We start from the raw sequence: 25,913 nt of genomic DNA on the forward strand, positions 1-25,913 counted from the left end.
GACTGGAGAAGGGTTCAGACCCGAAACGTCACCTATCCGTTTTCTCCAGAGACGCTGCCTAACCTGCTGCAATGTGGCGATTGAAGTCTGGATACATTAAATATTATGGGAGCACCGATCTACACTACTTACTCAGGCAGTGCGTCCTAAATTTCAACACAATCTGGGTGTTCTTCGTCTGGATTTCAAACATGTAGAAATCCGCTCCGTGCCCCAGACCAGTGAGCGGGGAATATCGGCTGAAGTGAAGGATGAAGTAGGCAGAACAGACTAGCCAAGTGTGATGCAGTCTCCACCTGACATCCACATCAGTCGGAGGATCTGCTCATCCCTTCCTGCTACTGCCCTTCGGATGCCTCAATAAATGTAACATGTCTGACAAACGTAGCCTCGTGTCTGGGGATTACAAACTTTACTTCAGTCTGTAATTGGGAAGTCATCCACAGTGGAGCTGCTGCCTTACAGCGCCAGAGACCCGGCTTCGATCCTGACTACAGGCGCTGTCTGTACGGGGTTTGCACGTTCTCCCCGTGGGTTTTCTCTGAGATCTCCCGTTTCCTCCCACACTCCAAAGACGTCCATGTCTGCAGTGTGTGTAGATATTGGTTTGGTATAATTGTAAAAATTGTCCCTAGTGTGTAGGATAGTGTTAGTGTACAGGGATTGCAGGTCGGCGCAGACTTGTTGGGCCGATGGGCCTGTTTCCGAACTGTATCTCTAAACCAAACCTCGAGTTCCAAAGAGCTTCACATCCAACTTGCTAACAAAGACACATAGCCACACAAACATAATGCGGGCGGTGGAGTTGATGAAGGGGTAATGCTGTTGGATTCTGGGACCTGGGAAAAGCTGGTGATGATGTGGGCTCTTTGGTATTCAGTTGAAGGGTGTTACTTTTGACAACGCAACATTCTTTCAGTGCTGCTCCCGATTCCCAGAGTAGGCCTCAAATTGAACATTCCCTGACGTGAGGGGAGAGAGCTCTTTACTTGACAATGCTGGGTGTAAGATCGCCAATTTTGAAAGGCGAATTTTACAGAAAAACCAGAAGGAAGGCATCTGATATTTCAAAGAAAATAAAAAATGTCGAGTTTGTAATGGGTTTGATTTTCCTTCCCCCAACCCTGCCTCCAACAGTGCTACCCAAACAGGAGAAGCATGTTTACGTGGCCAAGTGCGAAGATGGCCGACTTTTCTACGAGGGGGACTGGTACAGTAAAGGACAGAGCATTATACTGGAGATGAAGGATGAGACGCCAGCGCAGTAAGCATTCTCGCTCTCAATTAACCGTTCACCCTCTGCATCCCCAATATGAGGGCACAGATTCAAGATAAGTTACCGCGTTGAATGCAAGTCTTCAAATGTGAGGCCTCTCAATGTGTCAGCAGGGGGAGGGATCCTCTATCTGCCTAACGAATATACTCAGAAGGCAGCGTTTTATGTGTCTCTCCCAGTATTCCTCGTGATACAGGAATTTTGATTGCTTGCACCCCCTCGAAATTTAGGATATACTGAGTGTGTTGATGTAACCCCATGGGGTAAGCGACTGGCCAACTCAACCACACTGCATTGTAGCTCTCAGCTGCTTCACCACACAGGATAACATCCCTTGCTCAGCCATCGGTGAGACCAAGCGCAGGCTTGGCGATCGCTTTGCCCAACACCTCCGCTCGGTTCGCAATAACCAACCTGATCTCCCGGTGGCTCAGCGCTTCAACTCCCCCTCCCATTCCGAATCCCAATCCGACCTTTCTGTCCTGGGCCTCCTCCATGACCGGAGTAAATTGGAGGAGCAGCACCTCGTATTTTGCTTAGGCAGTTTACACCCCAGCGGTATGAACATTAACTTCACGAATTTTGGGTAGTCCCTACTTTCTCCTCCCCTTCTCAGCTCCCCCTCAGCCCACTGGCTCCACCTCTTCCCTTCTTCTCCCCCCCCCCCCCCGCCCCACCCACACATCAGTCTGAAGAAGGGTTTCGACCCGAAATGTTGCCTATTTCCTTCGCTCCATAAATGCTGCAGCACCCGCTGAGTTCCTCCAGCCTTTTTGCCTACCTTCGATTTTCCAGCATCTGCAGTTCCTTCTTAAATACTTTATCACGATGCCTCGTCCTTGCAGCAGAACCTAAACTCGTGAGAGGCATTTCTTTCTTTGTCAGCTTGTACTGCCTCCTCCTTAAAACCCTTTGTTGCGTCCTCTCATTTGCCACCTGCGATTCCTGAGCCTGTCCGTGCGTTGTGCACTCACACTTGTGTTACTCTCCCCACAACAGTCTCTCCCGACCGCGCAAGCCTGCACTAACCCGCCATTCCCCTTCGCAGTGTACCATCAACCTTTCTCAATCACTCTGTGGGACCCCTCTCCTTAAACCCCATCCACCGTGTGAAGCTTTGTCTTCAGCCGCCCCTCTTTACCTTGTTGTTCCTCTTTCCAGCAGTGGTTTTCACACTCGCCGCACGTTATTATAAAAAAACTCGGAGATAGACATTAGATAATAGGTGCAGGAGGAGGCCATTTAGCCCTTCGAGCCAGCACCGCCATTCAATGTGATCATGGCTGATCATCCCCAATCAGTACCCCGTTCCTGCCTTCTCCCCATATCCCCTGACTCCGCTATTTTTAAGAGCCCTATCTAGCTCTCTCTTGAAAGCATCCAGAGAACCGCCCTCTGAGGCAGAGAATTGCACAGACTCACCACTCTCTGTGAGCAAAATTGTTTCCTCGTCTCCGTTCTAAATGGCTTACCCCTTATTTTCAAACTGTGTGTGGCCCCTGGTTCTGGATTCCCCCAACATCGGGAACATGTTTCCTGCCTCTAGCGTGTCCAAACCCTTAACAATCTTCTATGTTTCAATAAGATTTTCCCTCTCATCCTTCTAAACTTCAGAATGTGCAAGCCCAGCTGCTCCATTCTCTCAGCATATGACACATGCAGTGTTCGGCTGGTTAGCCTTTGAATATATCGCCACTTGCAGCATCCTCAACACAGTGCCACGGATGTAGAAATGAATCAGCTAGCTTCTGCTTCTGTTTGCTGCTCCGTCTGAGGTAAAAGACAGCGGCCACAGTAATTGAGAGCTGCATGTCTCTGTTAGACAATAAATAGTCCTGTTTTAGATGACTATACAGCTGTTGATTGAGGGCAGCTTAATGGCTGGCCTTGCTGCTGGGCATGGTTGCAAGTTTGCAGGATGCTGCTGGATGGTGGAATCTACTGCTGCTCATAGAGCTGTGACCCACTGCAACCCAATATCTTCCCGTTAGCAGAGCCTAAATGTGGAGAGGACATTTCCACTAGTGGGAGAGTGTAGGACTGGAGGGCATCTCCTGAGAATTAAAGGACCTTCCTTGAAGGAGATGAGGAGGAATTTCTTTAGTCAATGGGTGGTGAACCTGTGGAATTCCTTGTACAGGCGGCTGTGGAAGCCACGTCAGTGGACATTTTTACGGCAGAGATAGATAGATTCTTGATTAGTACGGGTGTCAGGAGTTATGTGGAGAAGACAGGAGCATGGGGTTTGGAGGGAGAGATAGATCAGCCATGATTGAATGGTGGAGTAGACTTGATGGGCCGAATGGCCTAATTCTGCTCCCATCACTTACGACCCAACCCCGTGTTGGAAGAGTTGAAGACTGGTCATGGATTGAACACGGGTGAGTCTGCTCCACTGAAATGGGGCAGCGAACTGCAAGCTACACTCTAGGCACGTGACACAGTCCTAGCTTAGCCCTATTGACAGACACGATCCCTTCTCTTCCCCTCTAGTGCGATGATAACTGCTGTGAGCACAGGAGAGGTCTGGCTCCGCCGGTCAGATGGCAGCAAAACCAAGCTGTACATCAGCCAGCTGCAAAAAGGGAAATACTCCATCCACATGCCGTGAACTTTGACTCTAAACCTGTTGCTCTATTAATTGCAACAAAAAAACTACATATATATATATATATATAGATATATACATCAATTGCTGTATGCAAAAAGTACTTTTTGATAAGCAACCTTCTACCCAGAGTTTTATGTGGAAGATTGGTGGAAACCTGCTCTAATGAACACAGAAGCTGGGAAAGCCAATGTCACTGCTAGAGGACTGCGAGCAAACAAACTCTGACGTCTAGAGTGAAAAGAAACTTTGTCAAAGCACCCGGCTTTGGGGAGGCCGGATTAACAGAATTTCCCCGCAGTGCCTCTTCCCCAGATCACAAGCAGAACTCGTGAATGGCCAAGCCAAGAGAAAAAAAACTCTAGCACTTTTTTCCCCTTCGTTTTTTCTTGCGGCGATTACCCTGCACTAAGACTTGAATCTGCGTGTGACGTTACCCGCAGAATAAAAGACCCACTCGGACGGAGCCTGTATCCAGCCGGTGTTTTATGGATTCCTATTCCGTGTACAGTGCTCATCTGTGGATACAGCATCCAATGAATTGTACAGCACTTTTTTTAAAAGACAGACTGACCCTGTACTGGAGTCCTAAGCACTAAAACCATAGACATCGTGTGGATAAAAAGTTTATTGCAAATCTATCAAAACTTAAAAAAAAAAAAAAAAAAAAAAAAGACATCTATTAAAATAAATATATGACATTTAGGCTGTTCTTGATTTTTATTATTGCCTCATTCTCGCCTCTCTCTCATATTCCCGGATCGAATTGCAACTCAATCCTGACAGCCGCGTATTTGGGGTGGGAAGAGCTACGAGGATCACTATATTCGACCTCTGTAGAATAGCTGTTGTAATGTTGGATCAACACTGCACATATTTCTCTGTTACGTAGTCCTGAGAATGCCTGTGACTAGCGTCCAGGGAAAGTAGGGCAGAGAACAGAGGTGGCATATTCCTCAGCAGTGTGGTCTTTGCCACTTGCAGACACGTCAGGATTGCCAAGACATATCCCTCGCACTCTTATGTTTAAAGCGACTTGGACAATTGTTACCTACACTGGAAAGTGAGCGGTTCATTGGAATTGTGTGCACAGTGGAGACACTGTCTGTGCTTTGAAAGAACTGCCTCGTTAAAGGATATCTCAGTGTCCAGCCTCGTTAAAGGATATCTCGGTGTCCAGCCTCGTTGGAATTGTGTGCACAGTGGAGACACTGTCTGTGCTTTGAAAGAACTGCCTCGTTAAAGGATATCTCGGTGTCCAGCCTCGTTAAAGGATATCTCGGTGTCCAGCCTCGTTAAAGGATATCTAGGAGACCAGCCTCGTTAAAGGATATCTAGGAGACCAGCCTCGTTAAAGGATATCTAGGAGACCAGCCTCGTTAAAGGATATGTTGGTGTCCAGCCTCGTTAAAGGATATCACGGTGTCCAGCCTCGTTAAAGGATATCTAGGAGACCGCCTCGTTAAAGGATATCTAGGAGACCAGCCTCGTTAAAGGATATCTTGGTGTCCAGCCTCGTTAAAGGATATAGAATCATAGAAAATAGGTGCAGGAGTAGGCCATTCGGCCCTTCGAGCCTGCACCGCCATTCAATATGATCATCCAACTCAGTATCCCATCCCTGCCTTCTCTCCATACCCCCTGATCCCTTTAGCCACAAGGGCCACATCTAACTCCCTCTTAAATATAGCCAATGAACTGTGTGGCCTCAACTACTTTCTGTGGCAGACAATTCCACAGATTCACCACTCTCTGTGTGGAAAAAAAAATTCTCATCTCGGTCCTAAAAGACTTCCCCCTTATCCTTAAACTGTGTGACCCCTTGTTCTGGACTTCCCCAACATCGGGAACAATCTTCCTGCATCTAACCTGTCCAACCCCTTAAGAATTTTGTAAGTTTCTATAAGATTCCCCCCTCAATCCTCTAAATTCTAGCGTGTACAAGCCAAGTCTATCCAGCATTTCTTCATATGAAAGTCCTGACATCCCAGGAATCAGTCTGGTTGCTGTCTGTACGGAGTTTGTACGTTCTCCCTGTGACCGCGCGGGTTTTCTCCGGGTGCTCCGGTTTCCTCCCACACTCCAAAGACGTGCAGGTTTGCAGGTTAATGGGCTCCGGTAAATTTGTATATCGTCCCCCTAGTGCGTGCAGGATAGTGTTAGCGTACGGGCTGACCGTTGGTCCGTGTGAATTTAGTGGGCCGAAGGGCCTGTTTCTACGCTATATCTCTAGGGTAAGGAGGGTAAAGAATTCTCCTACAGAGCTTTGAAGATTAATCCTTAAATGTTAAGGGTCTTGACCTGAAATGCCACCTATTCCTTTTCACCAGAGATGCTGCCTGACCCGCTGATTTGCTCCAGCATTTTAAGTCTCCCTTAAATGTTAAGGTTTTGTTTAGAAAAGGATCATCATTTACCATCCTATCTCCTTTAGCATTTATTCTCCACATAATAGATTGTTTGAATTTTTTGTCCTCAGTTTAAATATCCCTGCGTTTCTCGTTCCTCAGATGCCCCCATCTTATTTGAACGTGTCGGTATGCAGAGTCTCTTAACTTTTAGCAGCCACTGATATTCGCGTGCCCCCCCACCGTAAACTAAAGGTGACACTGGTGCACTTTTTAGGAGTAGATCATTCTCGCTCCACGCACAGAGAACAGAATCTATATGTTGCATGTCTTTGTATAAATCTAGCATTACAGATAGCTCATGTATGTATATACTTTTAAAAACTCTGTGTGTGGGGGTGGTTAGTGTGTGTGATGCCACCCACCCCCCCCCCCCCCCGCGCGTTGGGTCTGCACTTGGTCTAGTTTAAACTTTAAAATATACAGCAGTGCTTTTGCAAATTCAATTTTGCCCCTGTGTATCTATCTTATCTTTTGAGCAAAAGACTTGCTTGGGCCAATGCACCTTCAAGCTGGATATCGGCTGGTAGGTTCATTTCCTTTATTAATATCTACATCACAGTCCAGTCCGTAGTTGTGTCTCCAATGCTGTTGCCACCATGTCCCCACCAAACCAACAGTACACTCATTAAGGCAGCCGATAGCCTCCTCACTTGTCCTCATATTGACATTGCCGGAGTCCTTAATTCTCCTTTTGGTTCAAATGGCAATGTGACTGCCCAGTCAAATCTTCTGGAGATGATGCCGCCTTCTTTGGTTAAGCCTTCTGGACGATTGTGGTCAAAATAGCCACCACACATTGAGCGTGGTAAATCTTGCTTGCAATTTTTTTTTTTTAAAAACAACCAACAAATATTAAAAAAAAAACAGATTGGAAAACTAAGTTCCACCAACCAAAGGTATTTGACAGTAAAATAAGGCATCTTTTCTCCTCCTGCACATTTTCAGAGTATTAAATTAATGTCTTTCCAAAAGTTACAAAAAATATTTTCAATGTTATCATTGGATGCACAGTCCCTTCGAGCATCGGGCTGGCCGAGAAAGGAATGGGCGAGAGTTTTTTTGTTTCTTTGCCTTTGGCTCTGCGTCTGTGGTCTTAGCTCATCTTCCGCCGTATGCACCTTCCCTGCCGTCGATCTGGCACAAAGCCTTGGTAGCAGACGCAGCGGTATGAGCCCATGGTATTCACGCACACCGCGTTCTTGCAGAGGGACCCCTTGTGATGTCGCTCGCGACATTCGTTGATGTCTGTGGAGTCGAGAGCGATGATTAAGGCTTTGGACATTGTGGAAGGTATGAACATTGACTTCTCCACCCCTTTCCTCTGCTGGCAGTCTGTTCGTTTTTTTCCATCTTTTGTTATTTTTAGTGTTTGATTTAATGTACTTTGGTTTGTTTTATGTGGGGGGGGGGGGAGGGGGGAAAGAGGGCTTCTTCCTTGCCAGAGATGTGATCATTTTTCGGATCGCATTCTCCGGGCTCTGCGGCCTACCATCGATGGAGCTGGGAGCCTCCTTGGACTGTCGTGAGCGCGGACTTAACATCGGAGCGGATCCCTTGCCTGGGATCGCTCCCACCGTGGACTTACCACCAAGGGCTCGCAGTCTCGGGAGAGGCTAGTCGGGAGCTCCAACGCCGCGGAAGGCTCGACCAGCCCCGACGCGAGGTTTGATCGACCGGCGCGGGGGAGCTAACATCACCCCCCCCCCCCCCCCCGATGCAGGAGCTAAATGCCTCGACGCGGAGGGCCCAAACGCCACCGGCTACGGGACTCAAGACCATCCCGTCAACGGGGGCTCGAGGCCCCCGATCAAGGAAGAACAACAAGTGAAGGACTTGAACTTCATCGCAGTGAGGAATGTGGAGGAGTCACTGAGGTGGATGTTCATGTTAAAATGTGTTTCTGAGTCTGTTGTTTTTAATTGTATGACTGACCTGGCCAGTGAAATTCCTCGTATGTTGCAAAACATACTTGGCAATTAAATTCTGATTCTGTCCATCCCTTCCCAGCCTTACCGTCTCCGACTACATTTTATCTCTGTACCACCCCCTCCCCAGACATCAGTCTGAAGAAGGGTCTCGACCCGAAACGCCGCCCATTCCTTCTCTCCAGAGATGTCGCCTGTGCCGCTGAGATACTCCAGCATTTTGTGTCTCTCCCTCAAGACACCTGCGTTGTGAGTCCACTGTACATACCTCGACACTTCCCGCTGCTGTCCAGCTGGAAGCCCTTGAAGCAGTCACACCTACGCCCTCGCACGCAACGGCCGTGCCAGCAGGAACACTCGTCGGAGTCGGAGGAGGAGCTGTTATCTGCACAGTCAAACAATTTAAAACACCAGCATTGAGTAGAGACGTTGGGAGGTCACGTTGCAGTTGTGTGAGAGGTTGGTGAGGCCGCATTTGGAGCATCGTGTTCAGTTCTGGGCACCGTGTTACAGCAAAGATGGAATGGGCGCAGAGAAGACTTACGAGGATGTTGCCAGGACTAGAGGGTCTGAGCTATCGGCAGAGGTTGAGTAGGCCGGGATTCTATCTTCGAATAAAGGGGAGGTCATTTAAGACTGAGGTGAGAAAAAACTTTTTCACCCAGAGAGTTGTGAATTTGTGGAATTCCCTGCCACAGAGGGCAGTGGAGGCCAAGTCACTGGATGGATTTAAGAGAGAGTTAGATGGAGCTCTAGGGGCTGGTGGAGTTAAGGGATATGGGGAGAAGGCAGGCACGGGTTATTGATTGGGGACGATCAGCCATGATCACAATGAATGGCGGTGCTGGCTCGAAGGGCCGAATGGCCTCCTCCTGCACCTATTTGCTATGTCTCTATTCCTTGGAGCGCAGGAGGATGAGGATTGATCATAGAGGTGTACAACATCATGAGAGGAATAGATCAGGTAGATGCTCAGAGTCCCACAGATTCACCACCCTTTGACTAAAGAAGTTCCTCCTCACCTCCTTTCTAAAAGAGCGCCCTTTAATTCTGAGACTGCGCCCTCTAGTCCTAGACTCTCCCACCAGTGGAAACATCCTCTCCACATCCACTCTATCCAAGCCTTTCATTATTCTGTACGTTTCAATCAGGTTCCCTCCCCTCAATCTGGGATGTCAGGACTGTCTTATAGAAACATAGAAATTAGGTGCAGGAGTAGGCCATTCGGCCCTTCGAGCCGGCACCGCCGTTCAATATGATCATGGCTGATCATCCAACTCAGTATCCCGTACCTCCCTTCTCTCCATACCCCCTGATCCCCTTAGCCACAAGGGCCACATCTAACTCCCTCTTAAATATAGCCAATGAACTGGCCTCAACTACCCTCTGTGGCAGAGAATTCCACAGATTCACCACTCTCTGTGTGAAAAAAAAAAAAACAAAAAAACTTGTGAAGAAAGACTGGATAGACTTGGTTTATACTCTCTAGAATTTAGAAGATTGAGAGGGGATCTTATAGAAACTTACAAAATTCTTAAGGGGTTGGACAGGCTAGATGCAGGAAGATTGTTCCCGATGTTGGGGAAGTCCAGGACAAGGGGTCACAGCTTAAGGATAAGGGGGAAATCCTTTAAAACTGAGATGAGAAGAACTTTTTTCACACAGAGGGTGGTGAATCTCTGGAACTCTCTGCCACAGAGGGTAGTTGAGGCCACACAGTTCATTGGCTATATTTAAGAGGGAGTTAGATGTGGCCCTTGTGGTTAAGGGGATGCATTTCGTTGTCTCTGTACTGTACACTGACAATGACAATTAAAATTGAATCTGAATCTGGGATCAGAGGGTATGGAGAGAAGGCAGGGATGGGATACTGAGTTGGATGACCAGCCATGATCATATTGAATGCATGCTCGAAGGGCCGAATGGCCTCTACTCCTGCACCTATTTTTTATGTTTCTATGTAACCTTCTGAAGTCGAGCGAGGAGAGTAATCCGCTCGTCATATGCGAACCCCCTCATCCCTGGAATCTGGGAGAAGATGCATTTCTGCTCACCGTCGCTGCTCTGCGATGTGTCCATCTGTTCCCTCCTGTTGCGATCCATCCCTCTGCCCGGGCGGTGGCTTGGCACCCACCGAGTGCTGTTACACAAGTGGGGGAAGTTGGCTGCGAAACACAAAAAAAAAAACGTTTGCATTAGTGGATCGAGTTGCCGCCGATGCCCGCCCGCTGATCTGCCATCTCCCCCCGTCGACACCTCACGCTGACTCGGCGCGACCACCAGCAAAACACAAGGACCCGTTACAACCCCAGTCACTCCCTCTTGGTGAAGGTAGACAAAAATGCTGGAGAAACTCAGCGGGTGAGGCAGCATCTGTGGAGAAACATAGAACAATAGTTGCAGGAGGAGGCAATTCATTGCGATCATGGCTGATCGTCCCCTATCAATAACCCGTGCCTGCCTTCTCCCCATATCCCTTGACTCCACTAGCCCCTAGAGCGCTATCTAATGCCCCTGTCCCACTTAGGAAACCTGAACGGAAATCTCTGGAGACTTTGCGCCCCACCCAAGGTTTCCGTGCGGTTCCCGGAGGTTGCAGGTGGTTGCTGGAGGTTGTAGGTAGTGGAAGCAGGTAGGGAGACTGACAAAAACCTCCGGGAACCGCACGGAAACCTTGGGTGAGGCGCAAAGTCTCCATAGGTTTCCATTCAGGTTTCCTAAGTGGTATAGGGGTATAACTCTCTCTTAAATGCATCCAGTGACTTGGCCTCCACTGCCCTCTGTGGCAGGGAATTCCACAAATTCACAACTCTCTGGGTGAAAAGGTTTTTTCTCACCTCAGTCTTAAATGACCTCCCCTTTATTCTCAGACTGTGGCCCCTGGTTCTGGACTCGCCCAACATTGGGAACATGTTTCCTGCATCTAGCTTGTCCAGTCCTTTTGTAATGTTCTATGTTTCTATAAGATTCCCCCTCATCCTTCTAAACCCCAGTGAATACAAGCCTAGTCTTTTCAATCTTTCCTCGTATGACAGTCCCGCCATCCCAGGGATCAATCTCGTGAACCTGCGCTGCACTGCACTGCCTCAACCACAGGACCCGAAACGTTGCCTATTTCCTTCGCTCCACAGATGCTGCCTCATCCGGCTGAGTTTCTCCAGCATTTTTGTCCATCTTCGAGTTTTCCAGCATCTGCAGTTCCTTCTGAAACCATGTTGGTGAAGATGGTTGTGAGCGATTGCAGCAGGATCTGGATCGATTGGCCAGGTGGGCTGAGGAATGGCTGATGGAATTTAATACAGAGAAGTGTGAGGTGCTGCATTTTGGGACGACAAACAAGGGCAGGACCTACACAGTAAATGGTGGGCCTCTGGGTAGTGTTGTGGAGCAGAGGGATAGAAACATAGAAATTAGGTGCAGGAGTAGGCCATTCGGCCCTTCGAGCCTGCACCATTCGCCATTCAATATGATCATGGCTGATCATCCAACTCAGTATCCCATCCCTGCCTTCTCTCCATACCCCCTGATCCCTTTAGCCACAAGGGCCACATCTAACTCCCTCTTAAATATAGCCAATGAACTGTGTGGCCTCAACTACCTTCTGTGACAGAGAATTCCACAGATTCACCACTCTCTGTGTGTGGAAAAAAAATGTTTTTCTCATCTCGGTCCTAAAAGATTTCCCCCTTATCCTTAAACTGTGTGACCTGCCTTCTCTCCATACCCTCTGATCCCCTTGGCCAGGATCTAGGAGTACAGGTGCGTGGTTCCTTTCAGGTCGAGATAAGTTGGTCAAACTCTGGAGAAAAGGAATAGGTGACGTTTCGGGACGAGACCCTTCGTCAGACTGACACAGCAAGGATCGGTTTTAGTTTAGTTTATTGTCACGTGTGCCGTGAGAAGCTCGGTTTCTCTAAAGTAAACCAGACTAAACGACGGAAGGTTGGGGGTCGACCGCTCCTCACCTGACATCCGGGTTGGGCAGATGTGGCATTCCAGCCCCCAGGCCTGGCCGTGTTGGCAGCAGCACTCAGAGAAGGTGGTCTGGTAGCCCATGGGGTGGCTGCACGTGAAGTCGTTGTCCACCTGATGCCAGCAGAGATCCCGGTCAATCTCCGGCCGTTCTGAGTTTGCGAGAGGGGGAGAGAGAAGTCACGGGGGTGGGACAACCAGCACGGAAACACACCCCCACCCAGAACAAGATGACCCCTCAAACACTGGTCCCACCTGCCCGCGTTTGGTCCAAAAAGCATTCAACCTTTCCTAAGCCTGTACCTGTCCAAATACCCTTGACAGCTAGACAAAAACTGGAGCGAAGGAATAGGTGACGTTTCAGCCTCAGCGGGTGAGGCAGCATCTATGGAGCGAAGGAATAGGCGACGTTTCAGGTCTCGACCCGAAACGTCACCTATTCCTTCGCTCCATAGATGCTGTCTCACCCGTTGAGTTTCGAAGAAGGGTCTCGACCCGAAACGTTACCTATTCCTTCGCTCCATAGATGCTGCCTCACCCGCTGAGTTTCTCCAACATTTTTGTCTACCTTCGATTTTTCCAGCATCTACAGTTCTTTCTTACGTAGAAAATAGGTGCAGGAGTAGGCCATTCGGCCCTTCGAGCCTGCACCGCCATGCAGTATGATCATGGCTGATCATCCAACTCAGTATCCTGTACCTGCCTTCTCTCCATACCCCCTGATCCCTTTAGCCACATCTAACTCCCTCTTCAATATCGCCAATGAACTGGCCTCTCCGGAGAGAAGGAATGGGCGATGTTTCGGGTCTGAAGAAGGGTCCCGAGTTATTCAATGTGATCATGGCTATTGTATCGTGACGTGTTGAATCGAAGAAGGGTCTCGACCCGATCCTTAAACTGTGACCCCTTGCTCTGGACTTCCACAACATCGGGAACAATCTTCTTGCATATAGCCTGTCCAACCCCTTAAGAATTTTGTAAGTTTCTATAAGATCCTTATAGGATTAGGCCATTCGGCTCGTTGTGTCGACTCTGCCGTTCCTTTGTCCTATGAAGTCACGTGGTACAGATGTATGACGTGAGATACAACGTTGACCATCCAAGATGGCGGCGGCGTGTGCGGGAGTGGGTTGCACGTACCGCTGAGGACCGTGGGCTGCACGCAGCGTCTCTTCACCGTGTCGAAGGTCATCGGCAGCAGGCAGGCGCAGGTGTAGGACCCCTTGGTGTTGATACAGCGGGCGTTGGGGCAACTCTGTGTGTCCTGGCACTCGTCCACATCTGAGGAGGCAGAGAGTCATTCACAACACACCATCACACCAACATTGAAAACATGGAACATAGCTGCAGGAGTAGGCCATTCGGCCCTTCGAGCCAGCACAGCGCTGCCATTCAACATGATCACAACTGATCATCCACAATCAGTACCCCGTTCCTGCCTTCTCCCCATATCCCTTGATTCCGTTAGCCCTCAGAGCTGTATCTAACATCCAGAGAATCGGCCTCCACTGCCTTCTGTGGCAGAGAATTCCACAGATTCACAACTCTCTGGGTGAAAAAGTTTTTCCTCATCTTAGTCCTAAATGGCCGACCCCTTATGCATAAACTGCGTGTGACCCCTGGTTCTGGACTCCCCCAACATCGGGAACATGTTTCCTGCATCTAGCCTGTCCAATCCTTTAAGAATTTTATATGTTTCTAGAAGATACAAGCCCAGTCGACCCCCTTCTTTCATCATATGTCAGTCCCGCCATCCTGGGAATTAACCTGGTGAACCTACGCTGCACTCCCACAATAGCAAGAACGTCCTTCCTCAAATTAGGAGACCAAAATTGCACACAATACTCCAGGTGCTGTCTCACCAGGGCCCTGTACAACTGCAGAAGGACCTCCTTGCTCCTAAACTCAAATCCTCTCACAATGAAGGATCATGGCTGATCATCCAACTCAGGGGGGGGTACCCGTCTCTCCCTACCCCTGATCCCCTTGGGGGGGGGGGGGGGGGGGGGGGGGGGGGGGGGGGGTATAGGGGGGGAACTGGCCCACAAACTGCAAGACCTCCTATAAACTCCTAAACTCAACTATCTCACAATGAAGGCCAACATGCCATTCGCTTTCTTCACTGCCTGCCGTACCTGCATGGTTACTTTCAGTGACTGATGAACAAGGACACCCGGGTCTCGTTGCACCTCCCCGTTTCCTAATCTGACACCATTCAGATTATAATCTGCCTTCCTGTTCTTGCCACCAAAGTGGATAACCTCACATTTGTCCACATTATACCGCATCTGCCTGCTCACCCAACCTATCCAAGTCACCCAGCAGCCTCATAGCATCCTCCTCGCGGCTCAAACAGCCGAATGGCCTAATTCTACTCCTATGACCTAATGACCTCTGGCGGCTCGTTCCATACACCCACCACAACTTTGTGTGGAAAAAGGTCACCCCTCAGATTCCTATTAAGATTGTTTCCCCTTTCAGCTTCGAGCTATGCCCTCTGGTCCTCGACTCTCCTACTCTGGGCAAGAGGTTCTGTGCGCGCGTCTAATACCCGATCTACTCCTCCCTCCAGCCAGGAGGAGAGGAGGTGGCCCTCACCCAGACACTGGAGGAGTGAGCCATCATAGTAGTAGCCTTGCTTGCAGTAGCACTCGAAGCCGGGCTGCGTGTTCATGCACACCCCCTCCTTGCAGATCTCCTGGCCAAATAGCGTGCACTCGTCGATGTCTGGGGAAGGGAGAGGTAGAAAGAGAAGGAGAGGGAAGAACAGGATTAGAACACAAGGTGGACAATGTCCCACCGAATGGATTGGAACAAACACGGCCTGTTTAAGCAGGAAGGGGGCCCGGGCTATCGGGACACGTTGAGCGGGCTCAGACTCTCTTCCCAGGAGCGCAGGGGGAGCGAGGTTGCCGGGGGTTACGGGGAGAACGTGGTTAGGAGGGAGAGATAGATCAGCCATGATTGAATGGCGGGAGTAGACTTGATGGGCCGAATGGCCTAATTCTAACCCTACTCCTCACCAACCTTGTGAGGGGTGATGCGATCGAGGCGTGCAACATGATGAGAGGAATAGATTGGGCGGATGCAACCTCTCAGGCCCTCGGTGGTGGTACAACAGGCCAAATGCTCGCCGTCACAAAATGGCGGTCGGCGTTGGCTTTCTGTCACGAGGTGGGCCCCGCCACAGTGGGGTCCCTGTACGCAGGGATTCTCCCCCTGTACATCGGGGACCCGGGGGTGGAGGGTACTGCCCCGAGGAGCCCCCCTGCAACCTGTTTCTCTCGCGGTTCACAGACTCGCCACTTCTGCGGGCGGGAAGAGCCCGCGTTCCACGTGTACACGGGAGCGTGTGAGGCTGCACCCCCTGTTCCAATATCTCTAAAGGGGCCGCTCCTTGGCCTTCTGTCCGCACTTCACACACACCCACCGCCCCTGTCTTTGGGACACCCCTGTGCATAGGGAAGAGGGTAGAGCGGGCTGATGATGCGCTGGTCGGGATTTGCTCCTGGGCCTGGCCAAACTGGGCCATCTGCGAGTCACGGTGCCAGGCGGAAGAGGGAGGGTTACGTCCGTGCCCGGGTGGCGCTAGAGAGGGGCCACGCGCTTTCCACGGGCGCCCTCGGGGGGTTTCCGGGACCCCTGGGGGCGGGGAGAGGGCGAAACGCATCATTGACAAGGATTGTAACATAGTCGTGTAATTTTTAGCATATTTGATATTTAAGAATATTTGGTTTCCTTTGTACCATGGTGGCTGGTTTTAGATTTGAACTATTTAGTATTGTCAATAGTATTGTAAATAGAAACATAGAAACATAGAAATTAGGTGCAGGAGTAGGCCATTCGGCCCTTCGAGCCTGCACCGCCATTTAATATGATCATGGCTGATCATCCAACTCAGTATCCCGTACCTGCCTTCTCTCCATACCCTCTGATCCCCTTGGCCACAAGGGCCACATCTAACTCCCTCTTAAATATAGCCAATGAACTGGCCTCAACTACCCTCAGTGGCAGAGAGTTCCAGAGATTCACCACTCTCTGTGTGAAAAAAAGTTCTCCTCATCTCGGTTTTAAAGGATTTCCCCCTTATCCTTAAGCTGTGACCCCTTGTCCTGGACTTCCCCAACATCGGGAACAAATACTTCGAATGAATGGCCTGTCGTAGAAACATAGACAATAGGTGCAGGAGTAGGCTATTCGGCCCCTCGAGACCATTTGCCCTTCGATAAGATCATGGCTGATCATCCGACTCAGTATCCTGTACCTGCCTTCTCTCCATACCCCCTGATCCCTTTAGCCACAAGGGCCACATCCCAGATTCAGATTCAGATTCAATTTTAATTGTCATTGTCAGTGTACAGTACAGAGACAACGAAATGCACATCTAACTCCCTCTTAAATATAGTTGTCCCGCTTTCACGACCTCTGCCGAGATTGCCCTTGACTCATACTCAAAGCATGGTCGTCACGAAGTCGTAGCAGGCCCGTGGTGCTAGTCGTAGGTACTCGTGGCATCAAGTAGGTCGGGGCGTTTTTCTAGCCCGATGAAAAATGTCCACGAGTAAAAAAGGTTGTGAGTTCAGTCGTGAAAGTGGGACTCTTTTTCTCATTAGAAAAACCAAAAAACTGGCCAAATGCCCTTTAGACGGTACTGGAGCAAACAGTAGGCCCCAACCACACACACACCTACCTCTGTACGCGGGCAATCCCATGCTGAATAGGTTGTCGTTGTTCACGAGGTATCCCATCCCGTCCGGACACAGGGAGTGAAACTCGGCTGAAAGAAGGAAGAGAGAGGTTTAGTTTTCTTTCCGAGACAGCTATAGAAACATAGAAACATAGAAATTAGGTGCAGGAGTAGGCCATTCGGCCCTTCGAGCCTGCACCGCCATTCAATATGATCATGGCTGATCATCCAACTCAGTATCCCGTACCTGCCTTCTCTCCATACCCCCTGATCCCCTTAGCCACAAGGGCCACATCTAACTCCCTCTTAAATATAGCCAATGAACTGTGGCCTCAACTACCCTCTGTGGCAGAGAGTTCCAGAGATTCACCACTCTCTGTGTGAAAAAAGTTCTTCTCATCTCGGTTTTAAAGGATTTCCCCCTTATCCTTAAGCTGTGACCCCTTGTCCTGGACTTCCCTAATATCGGGAACAATCTTCCTGCATCTAGCCTGTCCAACCCCTTAAGAATTTTGTAAGTTTCTATAAGATCCCCTCTCAATCTTCTAAATTCTAGAGAGTATAAACCAAGTCTATCCAGTCTTTCCTCATAAGACAGTCCTGACATCCCCAGAATCAGTCTGGTGAACCGTCTCTGCACTCCCTCTATGGCAATAATGTCCTTCCTCAGATTTGGAGACCAAAACTGTACGCAATACTCCAGGTGTGGTCTCACCAAGACCCTGTACAACTGCAGTAGAACCTCCCTGCTCCTATACTCAAATCCTTTTGCAATGAAAGCTAACATACCATTCGCTTTCTTTACTGCCTGTGATGCCGGGCGGTGGCGCAGCGGTAGAGTTGCTGCCGTTACGCTCTCCCCGCGACCCGCGTGGGTTTTCACCGGGGCCTCCGGTTCCGTCCCACGCTCCGCGTGTGTTTGTGGGTTCAATCTGCCTCTTTTAAAACTGCACATTGGCCCTCGAGGCGGGAACTTTAAATCGCCGACCGCCAGCCTGCGGCCTACACCAACCTGAAGCCGCGGTCTCTGGCTGGGGAGGCACAGATGCAGGACTTACCTGGACTTTGTTACCTGAGCGAAGGGTTGAGGTCCCGATCACGGGGGAAAATGGAGGAGGACTGGCCAAATTTTTGTGCCTTCCACCACAGATGGTGAATGCTGTGGTGGATGTTTGTGTTCAATTTTTACTGTGTTTTTGTCTGTTCTTTATCACTGTACTGCTGCTGGCAAATTCATTTCACTTGCACTTTATGACTACACCTGGAGTATTGCGTACAGTTTTGGTCTCCTAATCTGAGGAAGGACATTCTTGCCATAGAGGGAGTACAGAGAAGGTTCTACTGCAGTTGTACAGGGTCTTGGTGAGACCACACCTGGAGTATTGCGTACAGTTTTGGTCTCCTAATCTGAGGAAGGACATTCTTGCCACAGAGGGAGTACAGAGAAGGTTCTACTGCAGTTGTACAGGGTCTTGGTGAGACCACACCTGGAGTATTGCGTACAGTTTTGGTCTCCTAATCTGAGGAAGGACATTCTTGCCACGGAGGGAGTACAGAGAAGGTTCACCAGACTGATTCCTGGGATGGCAGGGCTTTCATATGAAGAAAGACTGGATAGACTCGGCTTGTACTCACTAGAATTTAGAAGATTGCGGGGGGATCTTATAGAAACTTACAAAATTCTTAAGGGGTTGGGACAGGCTGGATACAGGAAGATTGTTCCCGATGTTGGGGAAGTCCAGAACAAGGGGTCACAGTTTATGGATAAAGGGGAAATCTTTTAGGACTGAGATGAGAAAAACATTTTTCACACAGAGAGTGGTGAATCTCTGGAATTCTCTGCCACAGAAGGTAGTTGAGGCCACAGTTCATTGGCTATATTTAAGAGGGAGTTAGATGGGGCCCTTGTGGCTAAAGGGATCAGGGGGTATGGAGAGAAGGCAGGTATGGGATACTGAGTTGGATGATCTTATTGAATGGCAGTGCAGGCTCGAAGGGCCGGATGGCCTCTACTCCTGCACCTATTTTATATGTTTCTATGTTTCTAAAACTGATTGATTGATTGAGTTGTGTTGGATAGTGTTAGTGTGCGGGGGTCGCTGGTCGGCGCAGGCTCGGTTGGGCCGAAGGGCCTGTTTCCGCGCTGGATCTCCAAACTAAACCAGATCGGGTGTGGAAACTTTGGCCCACCGAGTCCGTGCCGACCAGCGATCCCCGCACACTAACACTATCCCACACACACACACACGCACACACACACACTAGGGAGAATGTTTTTACATTGATAACAAGCCAATTAACCTACAAACCCGCACGTCTTTGGAGTGTGGGAGGAAACTACGGGAAGAAACTTCTTCTACGCAGCGGCGGTGGAAAGCATCTTGTCCGGGAACATTACCATCTGGTTTGGGAATTGCCCTGCCAAGGACAAGAAGGCTCTGCAGAGAGTAGTGCGTTCGGCCGAACGCACTATGGGAACTTCACTCACCCCCCTGCAGGAACTATACATCAGGAGGTGCAACTCCAGAGCCAACAATATCATGAGAGACCCCTTCCACCCCTGCAACGGACTGTTCCAGCTGCTACGGTCAGGCAAACGCCTCCGTTGCCATGTGGTGAGAACGGAGAGGTTGAGAAGGAGTTTCTTCCCAGAGGCAATTCGGACTGTAAACGCCCATCTCACCAGGGACTAACTCTACAGAACGTTTTTCCTTCTATTATTTATTATGTAAAAGAATATGTGTGTTATGATTGTGTGTATAATTTGTTTGGTTGTTTTGTTGTTTGTCTTTTGCACAAAAGTCCGCGAGCATTGCCACTTTCATTTCACTGCACATCTCGTATGTGTATGTGACAAATAAACTTGACTTGACTTGAACTGGAGATCCCGGAGAAAACGCACGCGGGTCACGGGGAGAGCGTACAAACTCGGTCCAGCGGCGGTCAGGCTCGAAGCTGGGCCTGTGGCGCCGTGAGGCAGCAGCTCCACCCGCCGCGCCTCGTGGCCTCGTGACGCGAACTTACCCGTGCTGTGGACGGGGCAAGGGTAGATCTCGCAGAGGTCGCCCCAGCCCGCACCCAGCGAGCAGCAGCACTCCTCCTTGGTGATGTTGGCCGCCAGGACGCTGTCGCAGAATATCGGGTCGTCCAGGCTGAGGTAACACTCCTTCTTCCCCTCAGGCCTCTCCGGTTCTGAGGTGGGGGGGGGGGGGGGGAGAGAAAGAAAAAAAAACAAAATGGCGGCTCAGAGATGTGGAGAAAAACAAAATGGCGGCTCAGAGATAGAGAGAAAAACAAAATGGTGGCTCAGAGATAGAGAGAAAAACAAAATGGCGGCTCACTGGGGAAAACACACAAACGAAGGCCGTCACAGGCCTCTCTTAGCCTGGGCTAAATTTGAGATAAATCTCGGCACAACTCTTAAGTGACAGGTGGGTGGGTAGCTCCCAAAATATCTTAAATACCTTAAAATGGCCTCCGCAGCCTTCCGTGGCAAAGAATTCCCCACTAAAGAATTCCTGACTAAAGAAATTTCTCCTCATCTCTTTACTCGTTCTAAGTCCAGAACCAGGGGCCACACACACACACACACACAGTTTAAGATTTAGAACGGAGACGAGGAAACACTTTTTCACACAGAGAGTTGTGAGTCTGTGGAATTCTCTGCCTCAAGAGGGCGGTGGAGGCCGGTTCTCTGGATGCTTTCAAGAGAGCGCTAGATAGGGCTCGTAAAGATAGCGGAGTCAGGGGATATGGGGAGAAGGCAGGAACGGGGTACTGATTGGGGATGATCAGCCATGATGACATTGAATGGCGAATGGTGCTGGCTTGAAGGGGCCGAATGGCCTACTCCTGTGCCTATTGTCTATTGAAACTCAGCGGGTGAGGCAGCATCTATGGAGAGAAGGAATTGGCGACGTTTCGGGTCGAGACCCTTCCGGGTCTCGGCCCGAAACGTCGCCAATTCCTTCTCTCCATAGATGAAGAAGGGTCTCGACCCGAAACGTCACCCATTCCTTCTCTCATCCTTCTAAACTCCAGCGAGTACAGGCCCAGCGTCGTCAAACGCCCACTCCTGGGATCATTCTTGTGAACCTCCTCTGGACCCTCTCCAGAGCCAGCACATCCCTTCCTCAGATATGGGGCCCAAAATTGCTCACGTTACTGCAAATGCGGCCTAACCAGCGCCTTGCAACAGGCTCAGCATTATTCTAGCCCTCTCGAAATAAATACTAGCAGAAACAGGGGTTGGAGGAGTTCTGAAGTTATAGGAGGAGAATTAGACCATTCGGCCCATCGAGACTACTCCGCCATTCAATCATGGCTGATCTAGAGTAAAGGGCCTGTTCCACTGTACGAGTTTACACAAGAGCTCTCCCGAGTTTAAAAACAAAAATCAAACTCGTGGTAAGCACGCAGAATGTACGTAGCGGGTACGTCGGAGCTCGTGGCGGCTCGTAACGCTAACGGCAGGCACTCGGGAAACGCGGTAAGCTCGTGAAGTTTTTTCAACGAGTTGGAAAATGTCCACGAGAGTACCTACGAGCGGCCGTTACTGTAAATCTCCGAGTTGGAATCAGGGGAAACTCGGGAGGACTCTTGGAATGAACTCGTACAGTGGGACGGGTCTTTTTAGCTTGTTCTTATTTTCTATTCTTTTGTTTCAAATTGCTTTTGATTGGATTTTAATGCTTTGCGCAAAGTACTTTGTTGCTGGAATTTGACCTTGCTTGCTTGCTGTGAGCTGGTGATCACCGCTCAGTCCACCTTCCCCTGACTCCCCCCCCCTCGCGCGGACCGGCGGGCGAGCCTACCTTCACACGTGGAGCCATCCAGGGACAGGGTGAAGCCGGTGTCACAAACGCAGGTGTAGGAGCCGTCCAGGTTCTTGCAGATTCCGTAGGGGCCGCACAGCGAGCGATTCAGGGCGCACTCGTTGATGTCTGATGGGAACAACACAGGGTTTCAGCGGAACGGGGGCGGGCGGCGTAGAGATCAAAATCCAAGTAGGGCTCGAAATCCCAGCAGAGCTCGAAATCCCAGCAGGGCTCGAAATCCCAGCAGAGCTCGAAACCCCAGCAGAGCTCGAAATCCCAGCAGGGCTCGAAATCCCAGCAGGGCTCGAAATCCCAGCAGGGCTCGAAACTCCAGTAGGATTCGAAACCCCAGTCGGACTCGAAACCCCAGCAGGGCTTGAAATCCCAGCAGGGCTCAAAACCCCAGCAGGGCTCAAAATCCCAGCAGAGCTCGAAATCCCAGTAGGGCTCGAAATCCCAGTAGAGCTCGAAATCCCAGCAGAGCTCGAAATCCCAGCAGGGCTCGAAATCCCAGCAGGGCTCGAAATCCCAGCAGAGCTCGAAACCCCAGTCGGACTCGAAACCCCAGCAGGGCTTGAAATCCCAGCAGGGCTCAAAACCCCAGCAGGGCTCAAAATCCCAGTAGGGCTCAAAATCCCAGCAGAGCTCGAAATCCCAGCAGAGCTCGAAATCCCAGTAGGGCTCAAAACCCCAGCAGAGCTCGAAATCCCAGTAGGGCTCAAAACCCCAGCAGAGCTCGAAATCCCAGCAGAGCTCGAAACCCCAGTAGGACATGAAACCCCAGCAGAGCTCGAAACCCCAGTAGGACTCGAAATCCCAGCAGGGCTCGAAATCCCAGCAGAGCTCGAAATCCCAGCAGGGCTCGAAATCCCAGCAGAGCTCGAAATCCCAGCAGGGCTCGAAATCCCAGCAGGGCTCGAAATCCCAGTAGGGCTCAAAACCCCAGCAGGGCTCGATATCCCAGTAGAACTCGAAACCCCAGCAGAGCTCGAACCCCCAGTAGGGCTAGAAACCCCAGTGGAACTCAAAACCCCAGTAGAACTCGAAACTCCAGCAGGGCTTGAACCCCAATTGAAGATGGGGGAAGCAGTCCGCAGAGTGTTACAGTAAGGGTGTATCAGTGTTACTGTGTGGGGTTACCTAGAGACGCCAACTTCCTCACTCCCAAATAAGGGACAAAAGGTCAAACTACGGGACAAATTCCCCACGGCAATCCGTTGACGGACTCGGCCGTGGCTGGGTGAACGATGAGATGGCCCCGGGTGCTGGACAGCACACACTATATTTCATATTTAAGATATTTTGATATTTAAAGGCCCTGTCCCACTTTCCCGAGTTACTCACGAGCTCTCCCGAGTTTTCCCCTCGATTCGAACTCGGGGGAATGTCGGTAGCGAGTCCGTAGATGTTTCGTAGCCGCTCGTAATGCCAGCCGTGGGGACTCGGGGTGTCAGGTAGGTCGGCACCTTTTTTTCAACATGTTGAAAAATGTCCAGGAGTAATAAAATATCCCCAAGTACCTACGAACGGCTATTACCGTAATTCTCCGAGTTCGAATCAAGGGGAAACTCGAAAGAGTTCGTGAGTAACTCGGGGAATGTTTGATTATTTATTTTGTATTGCAGATATTATCGGGAATGTTTTGTACTGTAAATTTTATTCTCGTAAATAATCGATTCAAATTACTTTTTGTTTTAAAAAATAACATTGTTCCGTTCGTTACCTTTACACTTTGGGCCGTCCATGAATTGGTATCCAGGGTGACACTGGCAGGTGTAGGACCCTGGTGTGTTGACACACTCCCCGTTCATGCAAGCGTGAGCCAGCTCTTGGCACTCGTTGATGTCTGCGTGCGGGAAGGACAGATATTGGCATCGTGAGCGGGGACTCCGAGAACGCACGCACGCACGATCGTTTCGGCCGAACCTACCCTCCGCTCAGTCCGCCCAAACCTACCCGACCTCCCGGCTGCTGACGACTTTCGACTCCCCCTCCCGTTCCCGCACTCGCCTTCCCGTCCCGTTGCCAGAGCGAGGCCCAGCGCAAATTTGAGAAACAGCAACTCGCATTTCGCTTTTAGCGTTGTGAACATTGACTTCTCTCGTGTCAGGTAGTCCCGGCATTCCCTCCAAGGGAAACACAGTACTCTCCCGCCAAGGGTTGGAGAGGAACAGAGTTGTCTCCTGCGGTTCCAACTCCGCTCCCGCCTTGCCCGCTGTGGGCCCTTTCACCAGGAGGAGTTAGAAAACATAGAAACATAGAAATTAGGTGCAGGAGTAGGCCATTCGGCCCTTCGAGCCTGCACCGCCATTCAATATGATCATGGCTGATCATCCAACTCAGTATCCCGTACCTGCCTTCTCTCCATACCCCCTGATCCCCTTAGCCACAAGGGCCACATCTAACTCCCTCTTAAATATAGCCAATGAACTGGCCTCAACTACTCTCTGTGGCAGAGAGTTCCAGAGATTCACCACTCTCTGCGTGAAAAAAGTTCTTCTCATCTCGGTTTTAATTTGGCGCCTTTACCACCTCACGTAGCTGAGGAACTTCAGAGTCTCTCTGAGGATCCTCCAGTGCTTCTACTCAGCGGCTGTGGAAAGCATCTTGTCCGGAAACATCACAATCTGGTTTGGGAACTGCTCTGCCCAGGACAAGAAGACTCTGCAGAGAGTTGTGCGTTCAGCCGAACGCACTATGGGAACTACACTCGCCCCCACTGCAGGACCTATACACCAGGAGGTGCAGATTTACAGCCAGCAACATTATGGGGGACCCCTTCCCCCCCAGCAACGGACTGTTCCAGCTGCTACGGTCAGGTAAACGCCTCTGCTGTCTCTCTGTGAAAACAGAGAGGACGAGACGGAGTTTCTTCCCACAGGGCGTCAGGACTTATCTCACCGCGGATTAAAATTAGTTGTGTCGTGTCTTTTTAACGTTGCTGATTTTTTTTCTCACAAATATGTAATGTACTGATTCTGTTCTAATCTGTTTTGCAGTTTTTTTTTTTTTTTGCACAATTAGCGAGCATCGCCACTTTTCATTTCACTGCACGTCTCGTACGAGTGTGTGCGGCGAATAAGGTTGACGTGACTTGATCTTCGCACCTTCGCACGAGGTCTGCCGGCTGTTGAGTCGATAGCCGGAGTAGCAGCGGCACTGGAACGAGCCCTCGGTGTTCAGGCAGCGACCGTGGGCGCAGAAACGCCCCTCGTTGCACTCGTTGATGTCTGAGGGGGGGGGGGGGGGTGAAACACACAAAATGGTGGTCAGAGCCGGTGGGGGGGGGGGGGGGGGGGGGGGGGGGGGGGGAGCGGCGTGGAAGAAGATTGGAACTGCAGATGCTGGCATTGAAGCGAAGATGGACACTGGAGTGACTCAGCGGGATGGGCAGCATGGTATCATCGAAACATAGACAATAGGTGCAGGAGTAGAGGCCATTCGGCCCTTCGAGCCTGCACCGCCATTCGATATAATCATGGCTGATCATCCAACTCAGTATCCCATCCCTGCCTTCTCTCCATACCCCCTGATCCCTTTAGCCACAAGGGCCACATCTAACTCCCTCTTAAATATAGCCAATGAACTGTGTGGCCTCAACTACCTTCTGTGGCAGAGAGTTCCACAGATTCACCACTCTCTGTGTGAAAAATGTTTTCCTCATCCAGGTCCTAAAAGATTTCCCCCTTATCCTTAAACTGTGTGACCCCTTGTTCTGGACTTCCCCAACATTGGGAATAATCTTCCTGCATCTAGCCTGTCCAACCCCTTAAGAATTTTGTAAGTTTCTATAAGTCTTCTAAATCTTGTGAGTACAAGCCGAGTCTATCTGGTCTTTCTTCATATGAAAGTCCTGCCATCCCAGGAATCAGTCTGGTGAACCTTCTCTGCACTCCCTCTGGCAAGAATGTCCTTTCTCAGATTAGGAGACCAAAACTGTACGCAATACTCCAGGTGTGGTCTCACCAAGACCCTGTACAACTGCAGTAGTACCTCCCTGCTCTTACACTCAAATCCTTTTGCTATGAATGCTAACATACCATTCGCCTTCTTCACTGCCTGGATCCCCCCTCAATATTATAAGGGCCATTCGGCCCTTCGAGCCTGCACCGCCATTCAATATGATCATGGCTGATCATCCAGCTCAGTATCCTGTACCTGCCTTCTCTCCATACCCCCTGATCCCTTTAGCCACATCTAACTCCCTCTTAAATATC

At 50.2% G+C, this 25,913-nt stretch overlaps 2 protein-coding genes across 8 annotated transcripts in view; one reads left to right on the forward strand and one right to left on the reverse strand.

Moving 5' to 3' along the window:
* The window catches only part of LOC129714971 (breast cancer metastasis-suppressor 1 homolog), a 28,080-nt gene extending 23,223 nt beyond the window's left edge, over positions 1-4,857 (forward strand). For 2 of the 3 annotated variants that reach the window (XM_055664769.1, XM_055664768.1), the window contains exons 11-12: positions 1,138-1,264; positions 3,770-4,857. In XM_055664769.1, the coding sequence (XP_055520744.1) occupies positions 1,138-1,264; positions 3,770-3,887 (245 nt within the window). In that variant the 3' untranslated portion in view covers positions 3,888-4,857. The other variant, XM_055664770.1, reaches the window with a different exon arrangement.
* Positions 4,858-6,819: 1,962 nt separating this feature from the next.
* ltbp3 (latent transforming growth factor beta binding protein 3) overlaps positions 6,820-25,913 on the reverse strand; it is a 99,943-nt gene continuing 80,849 nt past the window's right edge. For 4 of the 5 annotated variants that reach the window (XM_055664762.1, XM_055664763.1, XM_055664761.1 and 1 more), the window contains exons 17-27: positions 24,804-24,926; positions 23,420-23,542; positions 21,694-21,822; positions 19,904-20,071; positions 16,883-16,969; positions 14,791-14,919; positions 13,333-13,473; positions 12,186-12,344; positions 10,275-10,385; positions 8,489-8,605; positions 6,820-7,540 (exon numbers count right to left, since the gene is read on the reverse strand). In XM_055664762.1, the coding sequence (XP_055520737.1) occupies positions 7,389-7,540; positions 8,489-8,605; positions 10,275-10,385; positions 12,186-12,344; positions 13,333-13,473; positions 14,791-14,919; positions 16,883-16,969; positions 19,904-20,071; positions 21,694-21,822; positions 23,420-23,542; positions 24,804-24,926 (1,439 nt within the window). In that variant the 3' untranslated portion in view covers positions 6,820-7,388. The remainder of the gene's footprint in view (positions 7,541-8,488; positions 8,606-10,274; positions 10,386-12,185; positions 12,345-13,332; positions 13,474-14,790; positions 14,920-16,882; positions 16,970-19,903; positions 20,072-21,693; positions 21,823-23,419; positions 23,543-24,803; positions 24,927-25,913) is intronic. The other variant, XM_055664764.1, reaches the window with a different exon arrangement.

The sequence above is a fragment of the Leucoraja erinacea genome, chromosome 44 (assembly GCF_028641065.1).
Source record: "Leucoraja erinacea ecotype New England chromosome 44, Leri_hhj_1, whole genome shotgun sequence".
NCBI classification, from domain to species: domain Eukaryota; kingdom Metazoa; phylum Chordata; class Chondrichthyes; order Rajiformes; family Rajidae; genus Leucoraja; species Leucoraja erinaceus.